We start from the raw sequence: 22,486 nt of genomic DNA on the forward strand, positions 1-22,486 counted from the left end.
AAACAGAATTTATGAAAAATATTACAGAATTAGTACAAGAAATAACAAATCAGCAAGGTCAATAGATACATGAAAGTTAGTGAAATGATCAAATTCTTTCTTTGATGTTAAATGTCCAAGATCATGCTTGTTTTGTATTATGTTATTTTGTTTTATAAGATGTTCCTTCAACTTTGAATAGTGGGTTTCTTATAAGTTCTTGCATTTCCTCTCCTCCTCTCCTTCTTCCCCTCTTGGGAGGAAAGACTACATTTAGTCACACTTACATATAATAGAGTTTAATCTATATGTTTTCCTCTAGCTTCAGAGCCAGCCAGCTGTTTTTACAGCCATACTCCAGCTGGCCAGCAGTCAGGAAAAGTATTTTGTGGCAGGGTGTCAACATTGGTACAACAAAATTCTTACCTCTAAACAGCTGCTGAGCTGATGGCAGAGTCATTAACACTGTCCCTTCTAGGCCCAGCTGCTTCAAGGGTCCTATGCCTGGCAATAAATCAAAATAACGTTAAAAATTAATCTGAAATACCACTGGTTAAAAAGTATGGATAAAATGGATTGCTAACTATTTGGTAACCCAGACGTTCAATCACTCTGCAACCCCACGATAAATCTCCTGATATCAAGAAACAAGATTAACTCTTTTGTACGGTCAGAATTCTATACTAGATAATGTGTCATGTAAAGAAGGCATGGTATACTAAAATGTTTGATAATGAGTTTTATACTGTTTTCATCTCAAAAGCTGTTGATTTCTACATACTTTTAAATGTTATTGCTCTAATGAATTGCTATTGAGATATATTTGACTAGGGGCACCTGTGTGGCTCAGTCACTTAAGCATCTGACTCTTGGTTTCAGCCCAGGTCATGATCTCGGGCTTTGTGAGTTTGAGCCCTGAGTCAGGCTCCATTCTGACAGTGCAGAGCCTGCTTGGGATTCTCTCTCTCTCTCTCTCTCTCTCTCTCTCAATCTGTCTCTCGTCTCTCTCCACCCCTCCCTTGCTCATATGTTTTCTCTCTCTCTCTCTGAGTAAATGCAACTTAAAAAAATATTTTTGACTAAAACCACATCAACTTTTTTCTGTGAAAAAATATCTGATATTTTGGTTGACATTAATTACCAGGCAATTTTTGTTTTGTTTTTGTTTTTGTTTTTGTTTTTTAATTGTATACACTTTAAAAATGGAACATTCCAGACTGAGAAAGAATGACCTCTAGGCCAAGTAAATGGTGCTGATTATCTATTATAACATTAAATTCTATGGATGGGTAGTTAAGAAGAGATGAGGGTCTTTAAATCCCACTTCTTTTAAGTGATCTTTATTACACGTTCAAAAATCATGTACTTACTATGAGTGGTGGAATGGGGGACACACTCTTAAATAACACATTTGTTGTGTGTTTTATAAGTTTATATGTGTTCAGAGTTTCAAAGACTTGAGTGTACATACAGAAGATAGAATTAGTTTAGTCACATATATTTATACACTCCTATAGAATCTGTATATGTTATATATAGGCTTTGGTCCAGGTTTGTGGGACCTAAAACATAAACTTTGTGGAATCTTCTGAAAGAAAAAGAAAATGAAATGGCATATACAAAGTTAGGGGCAGGACCTCAGGAGGGACTCCTGTAAGTGGAGGATCCTTCCTGAAGCTATAACTTCATTGGCTTCACCAGACATCAACCTCTGATCAAGTGAGTGAACTTCTTTTTTCAGAATCAAAGAACTTGAGCCTGTAGTAGATTGTAGATAACATCTGACCCGACCTTTATTTTATATAAACTTGGACACAGAATGGTTTTTCTAAAGTCATGTAGCTTTGCTAGTGGTAAATAAAGCACTTGAATTTTAATCTTTTGTCTCCTAATCCATATTTTTTTTTTCCTTTTCCCCCTCCCTAACCTAATAAACAGCCATCACTAGGACTCAAGTTTAACCATTAACCAAGTTTATTTTTTTGTATTTTTTCAGTGATGAGTTAACTTGGTCAGATAGTCAAGGCCTCACTCCTAGGGTGATAGTGGTATTTGCTACGAAATTGTGGGATTTCTGTTCTCTAGTCTCATTGGTTTGGAGTATGACCTGTGTGCTTAACAAAAGAAAAAGTTAGTGATACTTTTATTTGGGGCTGAAAATAGCAATCACCTTGAAAGGCTAGACTAATTTTAAGAGATGTAGCAATTTTGGTGTTTTGTTAATAATTTCTACCAGTGTTCATGAAATAAACTATGAATGAGTCTTTTGTTGATCTTTCCTCTAAATACCACGGGATATACAGATATATCTCATAAATGCCCCCCAAACGTATCTTAACTCATTACACCATTTGTTTCAAGGCTACTCTCCTATTCATGTGGGATTGCAGGAGAACCACTCTTCCGCAAATGTGGGTAAAGCTGTGAATTCACATGCCTGTCGAAGAGAGTCCGTGTTCACCATTTCTTGTGTGGGCCCTGCCTGAAATGTTAACTACGTGTTGACAAGCTCTTCTCGTGGAGACTCATGTCAGTTTCGGTTATTTTCCTCTCTGCACTCTGTTCACTGGTAACCACACATTTTCAGCTCCAGACTTCTCTTTGACCGGTGTTGTTTCTTGTTTCAGAAGTGCCTAGCTGCCACTCCATTTATATGAGGCAAGAAGGCTTCCTGGCTCATCCCAGCAGAACAGAAGTTAAGTTTTCTATTATTGAAGTTCCTTGTAAATCCTGTCAAAATCAGATGTGCCAGAGATGCAATCATTTGATTATTCATTCTATTTTATGGGGAAAATCACTTATGTTCCCTAAAGCACTATTTTAAAACTTTATCTTTTTAAAGTAAAAGGAAGATGTTTCAGGTCATGTTATCTTGAATTTGGTTGTTAACATGAGTCATGTGCATGTAAACAGCTGAAAAGTGGACTTCTGTGTTCTTTCCGCCCCCCCCCCAACAACCACATTCTTTTAAAATAGAACATGTGCTTTATAGATTAGCCTATCTTCCTACTCTCTGTTGAAATGTATCTTCGAGGAATGTCAGTTTTTCTTTACAAATTTAAGTCTCTGTTTTGAAATAAAAGACAGGAGATATAAATATATTTGCCTTTAAATAAACTGGATTTTCATTTTCAGACAAATAATAGTTAAGAATGGAATTTCACATAAGAGGCCTACAGAAGGAACTTTTATTATGGGTGTGTTCATGGTAAACATGGTGGGAAAGCTTTGATCTAACAGACTTTGATACCTGCAAATTAGTGAATAAAAAGATCTCTGGATACATTCCCTACTGAAGTATTTCTGGAAATATGTGTGTGGTTCTTATCGTAATGCTCTTTGTCCTCAGTAAGATGATATAGATGCATGCGTTTACATTAGGTCTAATATTGGTTGTTTTGTGTAAGTGAGATTGATAGAAGTAAATCCTTGTATTTAAAGAAGAGTATAATGAGCTGGTAAATCAAAAATATTTAAGGAATGCGATGTAATTAGTGTCACTACTGTTGTTAATGTTATGTACTCACGGTAGAGACCAATACATTTGAGAAAAAAAACTGTGATTAAATTGTATGAAATTTCTTACTGGCGATCAAAGACAACGAGAATTCACTGAAGGTCACAGTCAATGACATGGGGGAGAAAATGACCGTTAAAGCTGTTGATCTATTTTTTTTTTCCCTGTGGACTTAGTTTTGTTATAGGAAAAAGGAATATTAAACATAGAATTAAACTGTCTTGGCTGTTGGAGATGAAAATATGAGAAGGTTAGCCTAGCTAAATATTTCTCCCAGGAAGTAAGGAGTAGACTGAATGTGTTTCAGTTTATCAGGATAACCCCGTGAGGTAAATATAAGTAATTCATCTTGATTTCCTTCTTGTCTCATGAATAACAAAACTTGGAAGAGAATGAAAAAGGAGATTGTAATTTCTAAGTTTGCCAGTGTTTACCTGCTCTGTGCTTGGGTTAGTAATGATATATGTGTCTGTCATATATCACTGTGCTAGGTACTGTTCCAAACTTGTGTATATTAAATTCTTATCCTGACAACACCCCTTTAAGATAGGTGATTTAGTATCACGCCCATTTTATAGGTGAGGAGACAGAGACACAGAGGCTAAATAGTGTATCTAAGGTCACAGAGCTGAAAAATGGCAGAGCCCTTTTCTACCCCAGTTTTTGTGTTAATGGCTCTTTTTTAAATTGCTTGTGAATTTCATTTCTATCATGAATAAATGTATCCTCTTTCTCCCCACAGGCTGTATGTTTGAAAAGGGCCCCAGGCAGTTTTATGATGACACCTGTGTTGTCCCAGAGAAATTTGATGGTAGGTTTTTCATTGTGCTTCAAGTTTGAATTTTTCTAAGAGGGAGTGGAGAGTTCACCCTCAATTCTCCTGAAAGAAGGTGACATCTCTACTTAAAGATTTCTATGCACATCATTTGTGATGTATTCAACTCTTGCTAAACTTTACCTTTTATAAATTCTCTCTTCCTTTCCTTATTCGGAAGCTTTTTGCTTTTGTCCTAGGAGAGATCTCATTTTGAGAGTTATAACCAGAGTATCATTCTTGCTGAGCTTTGTGTCCAGTAAGAGGGGTCTTTCCATTGCCCTGCTGAGCACATGCAGCTTGTTGTTCGAGATTTATTGAAAGCTGATCCCATAATTAACAAAGCAGAACAGAAAGCATGCTACTGTGGATACGCAGATGACTAATGCAGTCTTCTTCCTTTTATTGTTCATGAAAAGATGCATTATGGAGCACAGGAACAACATAGCTGCCCATTTAGTTAGTGATTGTTAGTCCTTTTTGTTCTCCCCCCACCCCCCCTCGGGAAGATGTTCATTCCTAATGTGCCATTATTTTGTAATTGCTTAAAATGGAGTCAGGAAAGCATTACCTTTTTAATATCACTCTCGATTGCAGTGAAAAGGTTCCAGATTTTAGAAGAGAGTGTCAAGTTAAATAGAATTTCTTCTTTCTCAACAAAGGTGGCAGAAGTCAGCATCTACGCGGACGCTTGGGTATAAAGTGAACAGTTCATTGGTTTAGTGGTTCTTCAGAGTGGGCTCCATATTTCCTGCTTTGATTGTTTAACAGGAAATGAGCAGGGACCCTCTGATTAGTTGATTGCACAAACTTTGGGGATCATGGCTGTAATGACTTGGTAGCGCTCATAAGTTTTTAATTGTTGTTATTTAAACAGCAAAGTGCATACTCAGATTGCTTCTACATCTCTAATTAGTTGCTTGAAGACTACTCTGTTCCTGAGGTTTTTGCTGCTCTGGTCCTTCGCAGAAGGAATGATAATTTTGGGAAGATCTTTTTCCTTAATCTTGCTTTAAATTGCTAAATTCATTGAAGGTCACAGGGTTAAGCTCCAGTAGGGGTCACTTTTTTGGCCTTATTCTAAATAGATACTGGTTTTAAGCTTCGAAGTTCAGCAATGTGATAGGTGTGGAGTGTCACAATTCTTAAAATACAACCTTTTTTCTTCAGGCAGAGCATAACGCCTTTACTTTTTGGAATGACCTTCATCAGGTTTTTTTCTTCTTTCTTTCTTTCTTTCTTTCTTTCTTTCTTTCTTTCTTTCTTTCTTTGCTTCATTCTTAGTGAGCTTAACATTTTTAAAAATCTTGATTATCAGCATGGGCATATAAGGAAGAAAAAATAGCTCAAAACTATCAATAGGATTATGACATAATCTAAGAAGCCTAAATCACATGAATGTCTATTTTGATTATTCATTCCCTTTGACTTTTAAATATTCTCAATTTTCTACTAAGAAAGGCTTTTTTGGAAAATAATATTTATTACTTTTTTTTGTAAGGAATAGACAGCAAAAGAATAGAAAAACAAAGGGTTATTTTTTTTCATCGACAAGGCCAGTACGGTCAGTAACATTTATAGGCAGAAACAACCTAGAGATTATAAAATTTGACAGGGTTTCACTCTGTATAATTGCTCAGTTACCCCCATGAAAAAATTTGTGAGTATCAGAAGGAAAAACTGAGATAAATAAAACTGTCATTGAAATCAATATGAAGAGACACTTCTGTATTATCTAGCTTAGACCAAAATGACATAATGATTTTTAGCAGCTATTGACTGAATAATTTTATTTTGGTTATGGTTTTTAAAGTGTTGCTCTTTTCGTGATTATTTTAAGAGGTGTGTTGCTGTCTACTAACCAAAGGAAAGTTTTAAGAAGCTTCTGACTTCGCCTGCTTTATAATTCAGGCTAACTGTGAATAGATTAGCTTCAGTATATTCTGTCTGAATTGCTTCTATCGTGGAGAAGAGAAAGTTGTGCATTAACAATGATATGTCCGTAGGGCCCTAGACATTCGTTCCCCATTGTGACCAGTTCCACATATTTTAGGGGTAGGTGCCTGGAGGTAGATATAAATAATCAGGAGTTATGACTGAATTTTTTGTTTGTTTGGTTGGTTGGTAAAAGCAAGATAACTGACCAGATTTATGCCAGAAAAATTGTGGTACTAACACCCATATTGCTGTAATGTACTTAATAGGTTTTTACACTATGTATAAATAACAAATAAATGTAACACAAACCAACCTTTCTTTTTTTTTTTTTTAATTTTTTTTTCAACGTTTATTTATTTTTGAGACAGAGAGAGACAGAGCATGAAGGGGGGAGGGGCAGAGAGAGAAGGAGACACAGAATTGGAAGCAGGCTCCAGGCTCTGAGCCATCAGCCCAGAGCCTGATGCGGGGCTCGAACTCACGGACCGCAAGATCGTGACCTAAGCTGAAGTCGGACGCTTAACCGACTGCGCCACCCAGGCGCCCCCAAACCAACCTTTCTTGATTAAAAATATAGATTTACAGAAAGCTCCAGTATGTATGTTTTCAGATTGCACTTTTAGAAAAAGACTAGTAAGCTAAACTCACATGAGTGAAATGCAAGCAAGAGATGAAGAAAAACAAAGAAATTTTTATTTGCTGCCAGCTAAGAAAGTGGTAGTGCCCGTATGAAGGTGTGGAAAAGGATGGTATGATGATAATCCAATATGATCTGATTTCCCTATGAGATTTTCCTAATTTATATAATGTACAGATTACTTAACCCAGCGTTTAAGATGCTATTAAATTTGCTTTGAAATATTTGCATTAAAATTTGCAATAGTTTGTAATGTGCAGGTCAATGAGATATTACACATTATAGTTTGCAGAATTTAATTTGTACAAATAAAGTGCCCAGAGCTTAAAATTGATTACTCCCTCTTCAGTGTTGCTTAGAGCAGTGAATAATGTCATTAGCATTAAAAGCAAAAAGAAGTGTGATTAGACGGTATGGTTTTTAAAGAGATGAATGAAAACAAAAGAATGGTTATACAAAAATGTTATAAGTAAATGACATCCGTGGATTTATTCTGCACCTGTGTGCATTTATTTTGACCCTTACATGTTATATATAGTTGTTTGTGAGTTTGTACAGATTCTCGCTTTACTTCAAATCCTTTAATTGTTTTAAAGCCCTGTTTAGCAATGACATTACATTTCACAGACACCCAAAAGTGGTTGTGTTTTAATCATTTTAGCGATTGACTTAATGTAAATTTTATATAAATGTCATAATATTGCTAATAATCAAAACTTAAAACCTTTTTAATTTAGGAGACATCAAACAGGAGCCAGGCATGTATCGGGAAGGCCCCACGTACCAGCGGCGGGGGTCACTTCAGCTCTGGCAGTTTTTGGTAGCTCTTCTGGATGACCCTTCAAATTCTCATTTCATTGCGTGGACTGGGCGAGGCATGGAATTTAAACTGATTGAGCCCGAAGAGGTGGGTTTAACAGATTTTTGTTTGGAAAACCAGATATGTTATAATATTGAAGAAACATATATTCGATCAGTGTGCCAAAAACGTTTTTGTTTGTTTGTTTGTTTTTTTACTTTTAAAACTTTAGGAAAACCTTCTAAATTAGAAGGTGGGCAAAAGAAAAAAATGTATCCATTTAAACTAAGAAATGAATATGTCGCACACTTTTTCCAGTTGAATACCATCCTGTGGAATTGATGAAGAAAAGTAGCCAGAGTATCGTTGGCATAAGACTTGATTCAAGAATGCAGTGCTTGGGAAGGTCTCTAAGAGAGCATCTACACTGGGGATGTTTGATGATTTTTGAGGAGGAGAGGGTGTATCTGAAGTTCAACTACTTTTGCACATGAAGGGATTGTTCTTGAGTATTAGCATTTGTTATTTGGATAATCTTAATTTTGTCAAGGTGTCAGAGAGGGACATTGAGAAACCAAAGTCATGTGCCAGAGGGAGCGGGGGAGAAATTGCCGTGGGGGGGGTAAAGGCCCACAAGAGCTGCAGTAGGAAGTGCTCACTCCTTCAGAGATGCGGGCCTAGGAGGGACATTGCTTCTCTTTGATTTTTGGGGATACCTTTTCTAGGCAGCCGGACTGTGTACACCCCATGAGAAAGTAGGGATTAAGTACAAAGTGTCACCGTAATACCTAAGAAATTGCCAAAGTGAGAGAATTCTAGAGAGATAATATGGATAAATGGAACACACTTTCAACTACCTGTTCACCTTTCTTACTGTCGCACACCCCGTGCACAGACAAATGGAATGTTTTCCGGAAAAACGTCTCAGTTCAAGTTTTATTCTCCCCAGGCCTAGTTTCAGACTTAAAGCTACTGTAATTATTATGGCATAACCCACCAATTGCATTTTGGACCTCTATAGAAAGGTGACTTTTGTATGAAATGCTTGTGTCTTATTAAAGGTGCTTTCTCTGCTACTTTTGAAGTTAACTTTGGTTTACATTAGCCAAGAAAGCAATGGAAGACTTTCAGTTAACATGCCTATGACTGATCATTTTGGCTGTAGGGTTTAAACACCTCAGAAAGATTGAAAAATTTCGTAAGATATCCAGCTATTTTTGAACCCAAGTGATTAGTTTCTCATAGACCAAATATCTACAACCTAGGATAATGGGCCTATGCATCTTAAATTTTCTGCCCTTTGAAAGCAGGTATTCATTTATAATCAGATAACATGTCGTAGTTTGATATCCAGAAGATAAGTTACCTTTCTTATTTAAGAGATTATCTGATTCAAATATGTATTAAAAGAAGTTTGAAATAACAGGAGCTGGTTAGCATAATTATAAATCTACTTCAGATTATAACTCGTGCTTGCCGGGTTAGCTTTGCATCTCCATTGCCCTACACCAAACACACATACAAATTAAAATATCCATTGTCTAGTATGGGCTAAATGTTTAGGTGTTTGAATTTCCGTAGTGTGTCTCAAGCTTACTTTGGCTTTCAAACGAAATTCATTTTTATGTAGATGTACTTAAATGATGTAATCTAAAGAACTGTAAAAATGTGAAGCACTAACAAATTGAGACTAGAAACACTTAATGTAAAGTAACTTGAAAGCCCTTTAACGTGATGGAAGTGTGTGCTGTTCACCTCATCGAACATGTTAATAATCACTGAAGAGTTGGTTCATCGGAGAACTGAGTACGTGCGATAGGAATTTATATCGAACAGTTATTTCCTTCTACCTGTGACTAAAATATAGTACTGTTAACTGTGGGCACCCCGTGGTAGAGTAGATCTCTAGAACTTGTTCATCTTGCATAACTCATCTGCGTCTCATAGGCATATTGGTATGTGGCACTTCTCTTGATGAATGTGACACTGAGTCAGTTAAAACATCTCTAAGAATCGGGGCACCTGGGTGTCTCAGTCGGTTAAGCATCTGACTTTGGCTCAGGTCACGATCTCATGGTTTGTGGGTCTGCGTGGAGCCTGCTTCAGATTCTGTCTCCTTCTCTCTCTGCCATTCTTCTGCTCATGCCCTCTCTCTCTCTGTCTCTCAAAAATGAATAAACATCACAAAATTTTAAGAAAACATCTCTAAGAATAAATTTTACTGTTTTAAAATACCTACTAATACCCACTTGTGCTGAGAATTACCAGGCATCCTCAAAATCAGACTCTGCTTATGGTATCAAAAAAATCATCTTTCTCTCCCTAGAGACTTCCACTGTGTTGTCTTAAAGTTGGTTGCAAGTTTTTTACTTTCTAGGGACATCCTGGTGAGTTTCTTCATGAGAAGCATTTGTAAATGAAAAACTATTCAGAGGTTGTTGTTTAATTTAAGGAAATATTAATACTTTATTTTCACATAGTTACAAACAGGGAGAGAGTCAAACAATAAGACACTCTTAAATACAGAGAACAAACTGAGGGTTGATGGGAGGGTGCGGGAGAGGGGAAAGTGGGGGATGGGCACTGAGGAGAGCACTTGTTGGGATGAGCACTGGGTGTTGTATGTAAGTGATGAATCATGGGAATCTACCCCCAAAACCAAGAGCACACTGTATACACTGTATGTTAGCCAACTTGACAATAAATTATTTAGAAATAATTTTATTTAGAAAGCATTGCTTTCATTTCTTACTGCCACCCTCCCATTTCACTACTGCTTAGAACACTTGCATTAAAATAAAGTTGATCTTTGGAAAATTAAGATGTACCTGCTGTGATGACCACTTGGATATGTCATCATGTCCCTGTTGCATCACATTTCTCTGCTCTTAAAAAAGTAGAGGGATACTTGTGGCTAAATTACATCGTATGTTTATTTAGGGAATACAAATTAAGGAGGTAGAAGATAGCAAGGATCAGTATTTTTAAAAGGAAGGAAAAAAAAAAAAAACAAACCCTGAGGAAAGCCTATTGCTAATAAAATGGAGAAAGACATGATCTCTCTGAAAAGCATTCTATTTTAGTGTATGGGACCCAGCAACAACTTGGAATTTCATAGAAATGAAGGAAAACACTAACTCTATTAGCTAATGCTCTCTTGGGGTCGCCTAGGTATGCATGACAGCTGCAGTATCTGCTCAGACTAATAAAATATGGAAATTAACGAGAACATGGTTGTAGCTGGGGTAGAAAAAGCAGGCTACGCTCTTCAGTATAATGCGTCAGCCAGCCCAAGGCGGTGGTGACGCGGGGGAGGCATATACATTGAAGAAGGGGCTTTTCTTGAAAACCTCTCCTCTGCCACATAAGTTGCTCCTCCAAAGCCACATTATAAAAAGTTCTGAGATTTTTCACTAAACAACAAAGTGGACATTCTGCTTTAGAGATTTTTGTTTGTGGACTTGTGTACATGGTGACCTTTTCCACTTCCTTCTTATTTTTAGTATGCAATTACTGTTGTCTAAGTGAATGCCTAATTTGCCAGTTTAGTATTGGTTACAGTTTTATTCTGATGCTGCTTCAGGCAATAAAAATTATTTGCAGTTCAGATTATGAATTTGTATAGTGTTTCCTCTGCTCCACATAAAATGCCACTTGTTCACTTTTTTATTTAGTATCAAACAGGGTATTTTTTCCTTTAATTTATCATAACCTCGAAAAATACCTTTACAAAGAGATCACTAAGCTGTTCTTGATCTATGGGTTTTATCTGAAAAACTAAGAGGGAAAAAACAGGCCATATATCTCAGGATGGGAAACTTGCCTCATCTTGGTGAATTGCAGCCTGTTCGTTCCCATTGTAAACACATCCCCTTATTTCCATTTAATTTTGTATCCAAAACAATAGTGACAAAGAATTCTATTGTGAAGTTTCAGAATGATCACTGCGCTGCACGCCTGGTTTAAAAGCAAACCAGGACACAGGAAAATTCAGATCATGATTTTGCCTCTTTACTTAGGTCTTTAATTTGGTTGTGTTTTGGAAGGTTTGGAAGTAATTGATTAATTCACTAGTGTTTTATGAAATATCTTGATAAGGCAGTACTTAACACTACAATGTCATTCTGTTTTGGTGGCAGGTGGCCCGGCGTTGGGGCATTCAGAAAAACAGGCCAGCTATGAACTATGATAAACTAAGCCGTTCGCTTCGCTATTATTATGAGAAAGGAATCATGCAAAAGGTGAGCACTAAAACAGCATTAAAATTCATTGAAATGTTGCACATTAATCTGCATGTCGTACTTTAAAAGCCACATATCATTGCATTGCTGAAGCAAGGTTTTCACTCATTTTAACATACGCTTAGCTCTTGGTTTTGGTATTACAAGCCTTTCTATTTATAAATTCCTGGGCATTAGAGACCGGTGTAATAATATCATATAGAAACTAGTAGGCTTTCTGGCAGTCCCAGCTTTACCGTATTTGGTAAAAAATGTTTCAGTACTAATATTCACGTATATCTTCCCAGAAGTTTTCGGTAGTCCACTACATTCCCCACAATTATATAATTTGGAAATGCTTTTGTTTATAGTTTCCAATACAAACTGAATGCTTACTTTTTCCCTCCTTGTTCTTATCCTTAAGAAACATTCAGAGAATTTCTTGTCCTGAAAAATCTTCTCTTCTTGTCTGAGATCTTGCCTGGTTTCAGCATGTGACAGCTTAGAATCCTAAACCATTTATTAAAAATAAGTATTGATACTATTTCATTGGTGAATGAAGTTAAATATATTTTATTTCATTTCAAGTGAGTTTCTCTTAGTATTTGAAAGTGGCTTTAAAAAAAGAGTAAGATAAAACAAGCGAAGTGCATGCAGAAGAGATTGTAAAATTTTTGAAGAAGGAAATGAACTGATGAATAAAGATAAAACATTGAATACTTGTGATTATTACATCTTTCAGCCTTGCATGTGTATTCATTCCAGTTGTGTAGACTGTGAACCAGTCTTTATGATTTATCCTTTGTGAACATTACTGTCTTATTATGCGTCCTTTGTTCATTTGGGTGACACAAACGTAGGTATATATTCTGCACTGTGGCATATTTTTTATACCACTATATTTACGCCAAGAAAACTCAACCATTTGCTACATGTAACATACTGGAACAGAGGGAACAGCATCACTGAGTTTTTAGACCAAAGGGAATTGGTGCTCTGGAGTTCACCAGCTCAGAAGTTAGAGTGCCCAAGATCCTTGAAAGATAAGGCTGAATCCATTTCTCATTTCCTATTTCCCCGAATCTCGCCTTCAAGATATATAACCTATTACTACCTGCTCCCCTGTGTTCTCCATCTCAACCGTAGGGTCTTTTTTTATTCCTCCCTTCCTCTCACCTGCCCTTCCCACCTGCAGCGAGACCCTTTCATTTTCCTCACCAAGTCCCTAGTCCCAGCACGTCACGTGGGCTGGTGCAGCAGGTGCTCCCCAGTCCTGGGTAGTGGTGCACAGCGAAAGAGAGAATGCAGTCGGGTTTACATGCTGACTTCTCAGCGGGTCACCTTTTTGAACAGGTTCTTCTGCTAAATGGTGGTGTTTTTACTTCCTGAAGTTGTTCTGATGATTAAATGAAATAAGGTACCCGAGACCGTTGCGTGGTACCTGGCACAATAGAAGTCTTCAGCAAAAGGTAGCTCTGAATACCACTCACACCCTGAAACCAGTGGAAGCTGAGACACATTTGGCTTCTGTGTCTTGACCATTAAGTCTCTTATTAAAGAGAGCATTCACAGAGAGTTAAAAGGAGAAGGTCTCTAGTTACACCTCAGCTTTTAGACATAGTGTTTGACAGGGTATCTCCAGGATGTCATGCCAGGTCTTAATTATTCTCAAGGCTGTTCAAATGTGATTCTTATTACTAATATCACCATTCCATGTGCCTGTTTATTTATCCGATGATCACATACACCGTGTGTTTACCTCTTATTTTAATGGATTGATAAGACAAGATACTATCAAATAATCAAATTATGGCATAGGTACTAAAATACAGATTAAAATAGTGTTGCTCCTCACATATTTCCCTGTTGGGATGTAATTGCCAAAAGAAATTGTTTGCAACTGTTTATCAGCTAGTAGAGGGTAGCAAAATTCTGTCGTTTCTATGACATACCTTTTGGGGTGTTGCCGTGCAATGTGAGAAAGCATAGGGTGTTTAATGGTGAAATATGCAAAATTGAGGTCTCCTTGTAGCCAGCACATAAATGAAGGCTGTTTACAGTTTTTACAGACATGTCTACTCTTTTTCCCCCTATGTGTTCAGTGATTCTCTTTGCTGCTATTTGATACGCCTGTGACCCCCTCATTACTTCACCGATATGGTCCCCTCTTTATAGAGTGCCTTGCCCTCTGATTTTTACCTAACGTCTGTATCAGTCTAATGGTTAAGTAAATTTTAACAGAGTCACTCAGGAAAATTATGCTGTCCTTAAAAAAAAAAGTGTGATATAGAATTTTATATTTCAGGGTGTAGTGGAAAAATGTTTATATGACCACACTTGTTTAGAAACTTAAAATTCTGATACTCTGGCTTCTTTTCAGATCATATAAACTTCAAATCATGTATGTATGTGGTGTATGTCGAGGAAAATAAAATGGAAAGTTTAGAAAATAAAAATAATCAGATGGATCTAAACACATAAAAAAATCCTGATTATTTCAGTAATTATGAAAGAAGAAAGGGCAGGGTATGGCTTTTAGACTGTACATACATGTGTTCACTTCTATTTCGAAACAGAAAGGCCTAGACAAATATGTGGAAAAATTTGAACAGTGGTTGTTTCTTGATGATATAATGATAAATCATTATTTCTTTTGGTTTAATTTGTAGTTTTTAGTTTTCCTCTAGTCTCTCTGTGTTACTTCTACGATTTTAAAAATTAACACATAACTTAAATGTGTAGTCTTTCACAGCACAGTTCAAAAGATACTTCCTTACTTAACTCTAATCCATCTCCTATAAAATTCATGTTCTGTATATCTCAGCTTTGCAGTTTGGGTGTACTTAATGTGCAGCATTTTCTACATTGTAATTGTATTACTACTAATAAAAGACATTATTTCCCTTGGTAGTTATCAGCCTTTGTTCTAAACTCTGTGGCATCTAACATAGTCCGATAAATATAGTGGTAGCTCCAAAAATGTTTTTCATAAGAAAAATAGCAGGAAGCAATGAGTCAAGGCAGTCTCCTTAAGAGGTTTTATAATCTTGATTGCATGTTGTACATTTTAATTCCCCATGGTGATTTATCAAATCATTTCTAATTATAACCAATAGCAACAGGTTGGATAAAAAAGCTACCAGTAGCCTAAAGCAAATACCTCTTTTTCTGAAGCTCCAAACAAAACAAAGAAGGTTATTGAATGCTTTGAGGTATGCAGGCCATTTATTTATTTATTTTCCTCAAGATGCTTTGAATAAAGAAAAAAAAAAGAACACAAGGATTTCATATCTTAGCTTTGTTTCTGATATTGCCTGTTTCTATATTTATGGCCATTCCACCTTTATGAACTTAGTTTCTTTCTTATAAGGGCCTAAAATAATTTATGTCAGCTCCTCTGTTTGCTATGCAATGTACTAGAAACTTCCATCTTGATTTTATAAGAGGCTTTCCATAGGAGCCGTTCCCACCTCTATTTCACAAAAGAAAGGGGAAACTGAGAGCAGATTAAGAAACATGTCCAAATTTATAAAAACGAAGTGTTCACTCTTTTCATACCTAAGAATATTCAGATTATTTGGATTCTCTAAATCGGTTCCTTTTACAAGCTAAAAAAATCCAGGACAAAAAAATGTTCTAAATCTTGAGTCCAGAACACTAGCGCTCTTTGGTAGTCGATTCGCTTTCTCCAAACATACAGATAGTTTCTAAACCATGAACTTACTCTTCTCCTGCATCACAAAGCAAATAGCAGTGCCTTTTTGATACATAGGAACCCAGAGGTACTGAGTAATTCTCACCTTTCTAAAACTACTAATCTCTGCACACATACAAAAAGGTACTGTCAACGTCAATGCAAAGAACTGTATTCATGCACACACCCCCTCTGCCCTCTATCCCACAACCCACTCCTGGTTTTTTTAGAACCTCAGTTTTGCCTGTTAATGGAGGTGGGGGTACATATGTGTTTCACTTCATTATTGTTTATAATTTCCTAGAGAAACATTATTCTTCAAAACTTAAGTTTGGTACATGTCATTCCCTACAAATTATGCTACTTCTCCTTTATTTCAGGCAGCTGTCACATTTCTTTTTCTCATTTCCTCCCTATGCATTGTATATTTTAAATTCCTTTCACTTTTTTACACCTCTTACTTCAATTTGACACTTTACACACATCCTTAACTTCTGTCTAATGCAACTTGCCTTCATTTTTAAAAGTGATGTACCCAGGATAATGCTGTCCTCTTGATCCATCTTTCATTTAAATAAGGCTATGCATCTTTTTCTTTTACATCAGAATACACAAGTGCCAAAAAAAAGAAAAAAAAAGAAGAAAAGAAAAAGAAAAAAGAACCAGTTCACTGTGAATCAGCAAGTCACTAGTCTAGTCTTATTAGGAACACAACACATTTTTCTTTTAAGGTTTAGAAGTTTAGTTTTTCTACGATTTCAGAAAATGTAATATTAAGAGGGAGACACTACACCTTAAAGATCCAGTCATTTTATAAAGATATTACCATTTAAAACAAAGGAAAAAAATTTCGATGGGAGATGCCTGCATGAAATCATTGATTTCCACCCCTCCCCCAAATAACAATGTAAGCTTCCTTTTATTTAAAACAAGCAAAGTGCTAAGCTTTCTAGCTGTGCCTGGAATGAATGTAATTATTACTCAGAGTCAATCATTACTCAAGGTCGCATTTCCCTCTTTTGGACTGTAATTTATTCTACAAAGTAAGGACCTTCTTTTTTTTTTTTTTTTTGGTTATGCACCCTTTCTGGTATATTAAACCAAGTTTTTATTCTTTTGTTTCCCTGCTCTTTCCTATTTGGGGATGATAGAGATTGCAGTTCTTTTGAGGTCCATTGACAATATAGCGTTACATCAGTTTCAGGGGTAAAACAGAATGATTCACTACTTGTATATATCATGAAATGATCGCCACACAAAGTTCAGTTAACATCCTGCACCATACATAAGGCTGGGTTTTTCTCTTCCGTGTTTTCATCAGGTGGCTGGAGAGAGATATGTCTACAAATTTGTGTGTGATCCAGAAGCCCTGTTCTCCATGGCCTTTCCAGATAATCAGCGCCCACTGCTGAAGACAGACATGGAACGTCACATCAATGAAGAGGACACGGTGCCTCTGTCTCACTTTGACGAGGGCATGGCCTACATGCCGGAAGGGGGCTGCTGCAACCCCCATCCCTACAATGAAGGCTACGTGTATTAACACAAGTGACAGTGAAGCAGGGCCTGCTCAAGCGTTTCCTCTTTTTGCAGGATGCAGAGAATCTCTGAGTGCTCTTCGATTTTTGATTTTTGTTGTTTGTATTTTATTTTTAAATAATAATACACAAAAAGGGGCTTTCCTGTTGCATTATTCTATGGTCTGCCATGGACTGTGCACTTTATTTGAGGGTGGGTGGGAGTAATCTAAACATTTATTCTGTGTAACAGGAAGATAATGGGTGAATGGGTGGGGGAATACGGGGATTACTTTTTACTTAGGCTTGGGATGGGGTCCTACAGGTTTTAAGTATGATGAAGCTATATCATGTTTATTTGATTTCATAACAACATAAGAAAACGTTCATTTTCTTTGGGTATCTATGGTACAGTTAATTCACATTCTGTAAATATCCACTTGGAGACCATTTGCCTTGGGCATTTTCCCCTCTCATTTCTGAGTCTCTGCAAGATGTACAAAAACAAAAACAAACAAACAAACAAAAAAAAAAACAAAAAAAACACCAAAAAACAAAAAACAAAAAAAACCCTACTGTAAATGGCAGTTTAATTGTTAGAGATGACCGGTTTTGCACCTGTTGTAAAAAGGTATTTAGAGATTGCATTTGCTGTTTTTGTTTTGTTTTGCTCTATATAGGACTCACAGAGGATAACCATAAAATGGGTAATTCTCTCTGAAGTTGAGTGATCACCATGACGGTAAATGAGGGGCACAATTTTGGACTCTGGCTCCAAACTGAGTCATAGGCCAGTAGCATTACATGTATCTGGTGCCACCTTGCTGTTTAGATACAAATCATACTGTCGTTTAAATATTTTGAAGCCCGTTTCAGTTAAATAATGATATGTCATGGTCCTTTGAGATCTTCATTTAAATGTTAAATCCAGGATCACAATGAAGCAAAAAATATCTATCTCACTTCCTTCAGTACATAAAAAGACATTATTTAATCGATAAGAATTAACTGTACTAAATCACATATTATGCTGTTCTAGATACAGCAAGCACTCCTTAAGAAAAATATCCAATACACTAAATAGGTACTATAGTAATTTTTAGACATGGTACCCGTTGATATGCATTTAAACCTTTTACTGCTGTGTTATGTTGATAACATATATAAATATTAGATAATGCTAATGCTTCTGCTGCTGTCTTTTCTGTAATATTCTCTTTCATGCTGAATTTACTATGACCATTTATAAGCAATGCAGTTAACTACAGATAGCATTTCAGGACAAAATAGATGACTCAAACCATTTATTGCTTAAAAAATAGCTTATGCCATGCTATGCTATAAGCAGCTTTTATGCACATTGACAAATGAAGAGTAAGCTTCAGCTTGCTAAGGGAAACTGTGGAACTTTTGTAACTTTTGGTGAAATAGAAAATTATTTACAAACTGTCAAAGATCTGAGGAAGTTGCTGTATGACATAGTGCTGGCACTGATATTCATCATCTTGTTTTGGACACTTGTGTAAATGTGTTTGGATTGTTTGAAAGAAGATTTAAAGATTTAAAGTTTCAAAGGTTTTTGTTTTGTTTTTGTTTGGCATTTGGAGAAAATATTGAGAGCAGAATATGTTGTTTCATTCACCTTGGAAAAAAACAAAGTAAATGGTGTTACAATATCCTTGAAAAGCTTGCTGAACCATTCAGACAAAAAGCATGAATTTTGTTCAATCCATCAATATCCCAGAGGAACGGCATTTTTTAAGAGTCTATAATGAAATGTTAAAAAAAAAAAATCCAAAACACGAAGCCAAAATGAACCTATAAAAGCATTTCTTGGTGATCACAGGAAAGAGTGTTGAAAGGTGATTTCTCGGCTACCCATTTTCCAAGATGGCACAGATCACAGCTCATATATCTAAATTGAACAGCTATTGGGAAACCCATATTCAGTGATCAATACTAGTCACGTTTAATCCTACAAAAAGATCTATTTTAATTTCATTGTATGTATGTAACCTGTGATTTCAATGATTGTTCTGCCTATACATTATATACCATTAGGCCCATTATGGGTTAATAAGTATGCCTTAAAAATGAGAACTTCTTTCCCCCTACTATGCTCATGTGGCCATTTACAGCACTTAGAATAAAAACAAATTTTAAACTATTCAGCTAAAGATTTATTGGAAAGAGTATTAACGTATTTGGAGAAATTGAAGGAGAAATTAAAAGTGGGTCTTTAAAATAGCATCTAAATGAAATTGTATTGAGGATTCTTTTTCTTTCTTTCTCCTTTTCTTTTTTTCCTTGTTCTTTTTTCTTTTTAATATCTAGTTCTAATTTCCCATTGGGGAAGGATTGGGCTATGAGTTATCTTAATGGATCAAAGGAAGAACTGGTATTAATTATATAATATTTAAGGCCAAACTATTTTTCTGCTGAAGGTAGTGACTCACAAAACAAAGTGAGTAATTGGCCTGTTAACATTAAGAATATTTCCAGTACAGAAGGGTTCAAACGTTGCATTATAAACTCTTTTGGGAAATGTATCTCAAGTTCTTTTTTTTTTAAGTTCTGTTTTTATTCTTTTTGTTTGCTTGTGTTTTTATTTTCAGATAGATTAATAAATCTGGCAGCTGATTTCTGCGAGATTCTTGTGTTTTGAATTTCTAATTGAATTGGCTATTAGAAATCCTTTAAAAATATAACATTTTCCTTCAAATTGGTAAAATAAACTAAAAGAAATCTCTCCCCTAATTTTGCTGCCTCTCAGTGATGATATGCTATTACCCAACAGACTGATTACAACCAAGAATGGTACATCCTAAATAACTAATGAAAAATGACTTTTCTTAAGTTATGCCTCTGAAAAATACTGAAAAATAAAAGTCCACAAAGCTAGCAGTGCACAACAATTTTCTGAAATCATGCGTGGGTCTTGGAGGTAATTTATTTGAATCTTCTTTCTACAGATAGTTTTAATTTCTTGTGGCTGCCCTAACAAAGGTAATGGTTCAAAGCTACACAAATATATCCTTTTATAGTCCTGAAGATCAAAAGTCCAAAATGAGCCTAAAGGTGCTAAAATCAACGTGTGCATGTAGGGATTCTTTCGAAGGTTCCAGGAGAGAATCCCATTCTAGCTTCTACTTTTAGAGGCTACTGACATTTCTGAGTCCCGGCTCCTGGCTTCAGCACTCCAGTCTTTGTTTCTGTCGTCATGTCCCTCTTTGTACTGAAGTCAGATATTCCTCAAGCTGCCTCTTCTAAGGACACTGAGGATTGTATTTAAGGTCCTTACAGATAACCCAGGATGATCTCCATCTCAAGATCTTTCCTTCGTCACATCTTTGAAGGCCCTTTTGCCTGTTTCATTCACAGCTTCCTAGATCAGGACATGGAGGTGGAGGGTTGTGGGGAGGGTGGTGTTATTTAGCCCATCACCTAGATGAAGACGCTCTGGTCAAAATACTGATTGATTTACCTCTAGACAAAAGTTGTGTTGATGGAGATAGGGTGAGAAGTTACTGAAAAGCATTTTTGTTTACCATTGAAATAGTTTTACTATACTCTGCATAAATGGTACTGAAAACATTCTATTAAAGTTCACCTATTCCAATAAAGGATCTAGTAATCGCATCAAATGATGACATGACTTTATAACCCCTTGTGTAAATATTATGTGATGAGCGATAAGGTGTGTTAAGTACAGCATAGTAGCACAGTTAATTCTGTCGTCCAAGCCAGATTATATATTTTTTAAATAAATTTCTTTTTGTGCTGGTATGAGTGGTTACTATACGCTCTTAACATCTGCTAGGGATTACTATTTATTAAGAATTTTAGAATATGTCTGTTACTCAGAAGAACAGTTCTAAAATGTGAGTCACCTTGTCTTCATATGACAAGGAAAGAAATCTATTACCCACTTTTATAACATTTAAGCAGATCATGGGAATTTCTAAAATGAGCTCCTTTGTCAATCAGGCAACGTTTTAAGAGCTTATAATGACAAAACATTGCAGAGGAGAAGGCCATTTGAATGTTTATACTTGATATCTTAGAAGAAGTAAAATTTAAAAATAAGCGCATGAGCTATTTTCCAGTGCTGTTTGAGAGGAAGAAGGGGAAAATACTGTTGTAAAAAAAAATAGAGATCCAGGTAAAAATAATAGAAGGAGATTAAAGGAGGCAAATGAACAATTAAGCAATTGTGAGAATTCCATAACAGCCAACATTCCATAAAATATCAGTGTTGGACATCATGCTGAAGAATTTGACCCAGTTTACTCAGAACACAACTAGTACTTGTAGGGCTTGACTTAATTTTTTTTAAACATGAGACACATTTAGAAGGATTTATTAAAAAAAACAATTTATGGGAAAATACAGTTTAAGAAGAGAGTGGACTAGTGGGTAACTTTATAGAAGTAATGATGACTTTAAAATGTTCAATTACATACAGAATAGCTATGGCTTATGAATTCATATGTAAGGTAGCATCTTGTGGGTTTTTTTTGTTTTTGTTTTGTTTTTATTTTGCAAGTAGACCCTAATATTCTTATGTACTTCCGTTCTAACATTATGTTTCTATGGGGAAGACATTTTTAATTCACATGGATGTATTGAAATTATACTTACAGTTTGAGAAAACATGCTATGAAATTTGTGATGATAGAAAATTAAATATGCTTAAAATTTGAATCTAAAATAAAAGCCCAGAAATTGAAAGCATGATCGTGATCACTCTGGAAGGTGGCACATCTAAAACTGGAGGGCGGAACATCTAAATTTTTGACACATCCAAATTTTGGCACATCTGAATCATTTTAATCATTTCATGTATGACCAAGAACTTGAGTAACTTCTTTGCTGTCCTTCCACTACTTCCCATGTATTATTCTCTTTCTGGTTACTTAGTTCCCAGGACACCTGATCAATGGTTCTCTAATTTTGTGTTCTAATCTCTTTTAATACATTATTTCACATAATCCTCTCAGCAACTGTATCAGAAAGAAATTTGGGGACGGGAACTCTCTGAATTATTTTAGTGATTCCCATGTGCCAACCAATGTGTATGCATGACATACAGCACTGCCTGTGTCACTCATGGCTCTTATTGAGGAGAAGCTGAGACTCCCGGCAAAACAAAAATGTGATGTCAAGATGTCATGTGATCACAGTCAAATTCGTCAACTCTTTTCTGTAACTTGGGCCTGGCTACTTTCTTGATTTAAATTTCTAATGACTTAAAAATGTATGTAACGATGATTCCCATTTTGCTGAAATACGGTCTTACTTAAAACATTTCTTTAACCATTTTTGAATAGTCTCTATAGAAAAATCTGGAAAAGAAATCAAGTGCTATTTA

General features: G+C 35.9%; 1 protein-coding gene across 10 annotated transcripts in view; it reads left to right on the plus strand.

The window, feature by feature from the left end:
• Positions 1-20,901, plus strand: part of ETV1 (ETS variant transcription factor 1) — a 93,045-nt gene extending 72,144 nt beyond the window's left edge. For all 10 annotated transcript variants that reach the window (XM_086695162.1, XM_086695130.1, XM_086695157.1 and 7 more), the window contains 5 exons: positions 2,607-2,673; positions 4,237-4,307; positions 7,623-7,792; positions 11,824-11,925; positions 16,920-20,901. In XM_086695162.1, coding sequence (XP_086551288.1) covers positions 2,607-2,673; positions 4,237-4,307; positions 7,623-7,792; positions 11,824-11,925; positions 16,920-17,141 — 632 coding nt within the window. In that variant the 3' untranslated portion in view covers positions 17,142-20,901. The remainder of the gene's footprint in view (positions 1-2,606; positions 2,674-4,236; positions 4,308-7,622; positions 7,793-11,823; positions 11,926-16,919) is intronic.
• Positions 20,902-22,486: the final 1,585 nt, after the last annotated feature.

This window comes from Puma concolor, chromosome A2, assembly GCF_028749965.1.
Source record: "Puma concolor isolate L17-30 chromosome A2, mPumCon1.1.hap2, whole genome shotgun sequence".
In the NCBI taxonomy this organism is placed as follows: Eukaryota; Metazoa; Chordata; class Mammalia; order Carnivora; family Felidae; genus Puma; species Puma concolor.